The 5815-nt window shown below is 43.7% G+C and overlaps 2 protein-coding genes across 2 annotated transcripts in view; one reads left to right on the plus strand and one right to left on the minus strand.

Moving 5' to 3' along the window:
* The first annotated feature begins 1806 nt into the window (after positions 1-1806).
* Positions 1807-5815, plus strand: part of CKAP2 (cytoskeleton associated protein 2) — a 21564-nt gene continuing 17555 nt past the window's right edge. The window contains exons 1-3 of the mRNA XM_006877423.1: positions 1807-1876; positions 2659-2743; positions 3662-3664. Coding sequence (XP_006877485.1) covers positions 1807-1876; positions 2659-2743; positions 3662-3664 — 158 coding nt within the window. The remainder of the gene's footprint in view (positions 1877-2658; positions 2744-3661; positions 3665-5815) is intronic.
* Positions 3894-5815, minus strand: part of LOC102837202 (cdc42 effector protein 5-like) — a 2561-nt gene continuing 639 nt past the window's right edge. Inside the window, exon 2 of the mRNA XM_006877426.1 lies at positions 3894-3903. Coding sequence (XP_006877488.1) covers positions 3894-3903 — 10 coding nt within the window. The remainder of the gene's footprint in view (positions 3904-5815) is intronic.

A 5815-nucleotide genomic window follows, 5' to 3' on the forward strand; every position in this document is an offset into this window, starting at 1 on the left:
ATAACAACATAGGCTTGTGAAAGCTGGACAGTGAATAAGGAAGACCACAGAAGAATTGATGCTTTTGAGTTATGGTGTTGCAGGAGAACATTGAAAGTGCCGTGGGCTTCCAAAAGAACTAACTTCCAAAAGATCCATTTTGGAAGAAGTGCAGCCAGAGTGCCCCTTGTAGGCCAAGATGACCAAAGTTCATCTTTCATACTTTGGACATATTGTCAGGAGGGACCAGTTGCTGGAGAAGGATATCATGTTTGGTAAGGTGGAGAGTCTGCAAAAAGAGGAAGACCCCCAATGAGATGGATTGGGCAAGTTGCAGCCATCGATGGACTCAAGCGTGGCAACAGTGAGGTTGGTCCAGGATAAGGCAGTGTTTTGTTCTGCTGTGCATAAGGTCGCTATGAGTCAGTACCGACACGATTGTACCTAACAACAACAAGTGTTGCTCTGAGTCCAAAAATGACTCGATGCTCCTCACAAAAGTCAGGAAATTCATTTCTATTCATTAAAGTCACACACCTGTGGCATTTGTTATAGTAGCACTAGATCACTACGTGTTTTGTTCTGTTGTGCATATATTCCCTATGAGTATGAACAAACTCCACAGCCCCTAATTATAACACATCAAGATCAAAGAGTTCCTCAGGGAATGGTTAAAGAGATGGAGACACTGCCTTGAGAAGTGTACGTGGAGGATTTGTTGAGAAACAATACCTTCACATTTTTATATTTTTAATAACATTTTCTGATTTTGTAGCAATATTGACTTACTCTAACTTTCATTATTTTTACCAACACCACGATTCAAAGACATCAATTCTTCAGTCTTCCTTACTCTTTCTCCAGCTGAAGTATGCATATGCCGTGATTGAAATTGTCAACTCTAATCCTGGTATAAAACCAAGAAAAACAAACCAATGATCGTGAGTCAACTCTAACTTCAACTCATGGCGAACCCCATGTGTGCCAGAATAGAACTGTGCTCCACAAGGTTTTCATTGGCCTGTTTTTTAGAAGTAGATCATCAGGTCTTTTTTCCAAGGTGCTTATGTGTGTAATTACCCAATCTTTCTTTAGCAGCTGATTGCTTTCACTGTTTGCCCTCACTTAGTTGTTGTTGTGGTGGTGGTGGTTAAGCTTTGTGTTGTTGTTAAGTTGTTAAGTGCCGTTGAGTCGGTTCCGACCCATAACGACCCTGTACAGGGTTTCCGAGGGTGTAAATCTTTGTGTAGTTGCAGCCAATTTATAGAAGCCCTATATAGAGTTTCTGAGGAGCAGCTGGTGGGTTTGAACTGACCACCTTGTGGTTAGCTATCCAGAATTTATCCTTCCCAGTAGGCATTTTAATCATTATTAACTAAGTAAATGTATACAGCTGGGGGACTCCTTCCAGGCTGTATGAAAGGCATTGTTTAATCTGGAGTCCTGATTGTGGGGCTGTAGGATAAGCACAATACTGCTAAAGGCAAATTAGACAGTCCAAACCCACCAGCCACCCCCTTGGAAATCCTAAACGTGACCCCTGTGAGTCCTAATCGGCTACAAGTCACTAAAAACAACTGACAGTCTGTGCAGAACCCTATTAACAGACCACTGAAGAACAAGAACCCACTTGACAACCGCACCCTGGGCTCCGCCCCTCTGCGGCCATTGGTCCTTTCAATTCTAGCCGGACCAATGGGCGGCGGCGGCGGCATTCGCATCGTCTCTGGGCAGACCCTACGCGTGTCGTAAGTGTGCGGGACTGCTTGCTTGGGCGAATTTTATGCAGTCCGGCGCAGAAGACACGGGTTTCCGTTCCGTCGTGCCATGAGCATCCCGGCCCTTCCCCGGGACCTGCAGCTACCACCTAGTCAGAGGACCCAGCGTGCGTTCAAAGGTGAAGGTACAGCGGCGGGTGCGGAAGGCGGGTCGTGAGCCGGAGGGGATCGGGCGGGGCGGTGGGCTAATGGGCTCCGCGAGCTCGGAGTTTGAGCACGCGTTCTGCAGACCAACTCTACCCCTGGCGTGGTGCGTGAGAACCCTGAGCCAGGCGCTTGGTCTCTACAGACCTGTCTTGGCCTTTGTGAAATGGGTAATAAAAGCGTAGCGCCCAGTCTGCTGTGACTCCGGATTGAACGCCTCCCCGCTCGCTGCGAGGTTGGCTGGCTTCCGCTGGGCCGTTGGTTGCGGAGCGGGGCCCGAAGGCCAACTGCGCCTGCGCTGGCCGATCTCTGGCGCCAGGTCCTGCGAGGATGGAGTTTTGAGTTTCCAAATTGAACACAAATTTCACCTTATAGACATTCTGGAAGCCTGGGGTTTCTCGGGTGCTAATTTCGTTGTCCTACTTGAGGGCAAAGAGAAAGAAACTGAAGTGACTCACCCGACCCATTTCTGACACCTTAGTAGGCAGACACAAGTTGGGGTCTGGTGTCACGCCCCTACCATTTAGCCTGGTGTTCAGAAACCGTTGTTTGAAAATACGGTATTTCAGATTCTTTACCATCAGGCAGTAAGAGTGTAATTATTTTACAGAGTGGTTAGCAATCTGATAATAATATTATTTCTCAAAGGCAAAGGAATTGGGAAGTTTTCTGCTCGTATACAACTTTCTAAGTAAAAATCTTCAGTCAACAATATTTAGCTAATACTTACCTGTAGATCTTTTCTTTTGTTATTTAGAGCAAAGAAGAAAACAACTCGAGCAACATTTATTAAAAAGAAAAACACTTTTTGAATATAAACAGGACCATCAGATACTATCCAGGTGAAATCAAATTTATTTCATTGAAGTTCTGTAAAATTATATATAAGGGCTGAGATAATTTTAAAATATAATTGCAATTCAGTATGTAATTTCTAAGATTCAGTACCCATATTTTTTAAATTAAAATTAAATTTAACATGTATTTTATTTAACATCCAAAATAATACTTAACATGAAATTCATAATGAAGGTTTACTCTTGAGATCTTTCACATTCATTTTGGTGCTAAGTCTTCAAAATCCGGAGTGTATTTTTACTTTCTGTACATCTAAATTTTGTTGGGAGTCCTGATGTGGCACTGTGGGTTAACGCGCTGCCTTTCAAAGTTTGTTTGAACCACAAGGTAGGTGGTTCACGCTCACCAGCCGCTCCTAGGAAACCCTATACAGGATCGCTATGGGTCAGAATTGACTTGGCACTTAACAACAACAACATCTAACTTTGGAGTGTTAAGTTCCCTTGGAGCAGTTTCCACTGATGGTGACCGTTTATAGGGTTTCCAAGGAGCGGCTGGTTTGAACCACTAGCCCTGTGGTTAGCAGTTAAGTGCTTATTCTGTAACAACACACCATGACTCACCACATTTTAAGCGCTCCATATCCACATAGCGTAGTGGTTACGAAGTGGGCTGCAAACTGCAAGGTCAGTAGTTCGAAACTACCAGCTGTTCTGCTGGAGAAAGATGAGGCTTTCTGCTCCCATAAAGATTTACAGCCTCAGAAACCCTGTACAGGGTCGCTATGAGTTGGAACCGACTCCACAGCACATAACCACCAACCACCATATTCACATATGTAGAGTCCTGGTGTGATGCTGTGGGTTAATGCGCCAGACTGCAAAGCCGTTTGAACTGCAAGGTCGGCAGTTCAAGCTCACCATATACAGGGTCGCTATGGGTTGTTATTATGTGCCGTGGAGTCGGTTCCGACTCATAGCAACCCTGTACAGGGTTTCCAAGGCTGTAAATCTTTACGGGAGCAGAACGCCTTATCTTTCTCCCACGGAACAGCTGGTAGTTTCGAACTGCTGACTTTGTGGTTCGCAGCCCAATTCGTAACCACTACGCTACCAGAGCTCCTATATATATGAGTTAATTCACTTTCTAAGGGGAAGAAATTTTAAAACAATATATGTGTGTCCCAGAGGGCTTCTAAAAGTTCCTGGAAAAATGCAATTGAAAGATAATTGAATTGTTCAGCGTTTGTGTGTGTGTGTGACTTGATTGATAGTTTACATGGGACAACATCAGCTTTATATTCTTCTTACCAAATTTCATTTTATTGCAATGATTACAATCCCCTCCTTGCATCATCATTCAACAGCATTTTCTTCCATTCCTTCAGTTTTTTACCAAAGGACACACCCCACAAATCCACCCCCTGGCCTTCAGCACACAGCCCCTCTCCCTCCCTGAGTCCAGGGTTCCTAGCCACTCCATCTCTCCATGTCATCATCTCTTCCTCCATCTCTGGCATCACTGCTTCTCTGGATAGGATCCCACACTCTGCTTTTCTCTCTTGATGGTCCCAGAGTCCTCCGGTCCTGGACTACAAGATCAACCGCTCCACTCCTTTTGTTACAAAATGTCTGCCTTTGCATTTGCAACACTCACAATCAGTCCTAATAGCAATTATTCACTATTGACCCACAAAGAGTCTGATCCCCATCTCCTTTCACCAGCCCCGTCTAGATAGGTTGGAAACCACTTCAGTGGAGAGTCTACCTTTACTCATACTCTCTGAAACTAGGCTCCCTCTTGAAAACTTGTAAGCCAGTCACTTTGTGCCTTTGTACTACAAAGCCACCCATTTTGAGTAGCCAATGTCTAAGTTGCCCATCCCTGACAACCCTTTGTACTGAGGTGGTGGGAATGATCCTTGCTGTAAAGATTAGTTCCCTCTTTTGAGCTACTACATCCATAAGTATAGGTCAGGTTCATCAAATTGTAGCGGATTACTCTTTTTTCTTCTTCTTTCTTCCTGTACTCGAGTTCTGATCATCCAGCCATTGAAGCCAGGTCAAATGCGTGTTATTTGCAAGTATGGGTGTTCTTGTGCATTTCCCCTCACTACATATCAGTTGGACACTTCTCTCCACTCTAGTCCTCTGGCCATGTCCTTGTCCTGGGGCCCAGGAGTTTCCAGGTCTTGTCATACTGTTGACCAACCAGGTCTCAGTCTAGGTGGACAGGAGTCTGTGGAACATGATTGGACTTAGCTCACAGCTACATGCTGTTTTTCCCCCACCTCCCCTTATTGGTAGACCAGTGTGGTCACCAGCAAGACCATATGCCTGCTCATGTATTCCCCTTGAGTCTCAGTCTTGAAGGGTGTCTTCCACAACTTTTAGAAGCCCCCTGGCATATACTAAAACGTTGATTTATGGGTTATACAGTGCTACAAAGGTCTGTCAATAATTTAGCAAAACTTTTCATTTTAATGTATTTGGAGCTTTTTTATAGGGTGACTCCCAAATGTTTGGTGATCATCTGTTTTAACTTCCATAAAAATTTCTTTGTTAATACTATGTGTAAATTATAATGATGGTTGTGACAAAACAAAAGTCCTTGGAAGTGTATATGAAATAGAAATACAAATGCCCTCTTATTCTTTAGAGATAATTTATGCTCTTTGTGTGCATTCTAAGAACATGGACTTTGGAATATGGACCTGAGCTGTTAGTTGTTGCTTATAGCTAAGTAACTTAGGGGCAAGTTACTTGGCTTCTTTAGAGTCTTTTACTTATACTAAAATGGGATTGTTGTTAAAGTGCCACCAAGTCTGTTCTAACTCATAGTGACCCTGTATAGGGTTTCCGAGGTTTTGAATCTTCACAGGAGCAGAAAACCTCATCTTTCTCCCGCAGAACATCTGATGGGCTCGAATGATGGACATTGTGGTTCACAGTCTAGTAGTTACACATATTCTTTGGGAACCAAATTAGATAGTCTATGTGTTTTTCCCATATCTTGCCTGGTATATAGTGAAAACTCAGTAAGTGGTAACTGTTGTTTCATATCTCTTAGTGACATTATATACAGTGTACTGGTTGTTGAAATAGATATTCTTTTGG

Source organism: Chrysochloris asiatica, unplaced genomic scaffold (assembly GCF_000296735.1).
Source record: "Chrysochloris asiatica unplaced genomic scaffold, ChrAsi1.0 scaffold00494, whole genome shotgun sequence".
Taxonomy (NCBI): Eukaryota; Metazoa; Chordata; class Mammalia; order Afrosoricida; family Chrysochloridae; genus Chrysochloris; species Chrysochloris asiatica.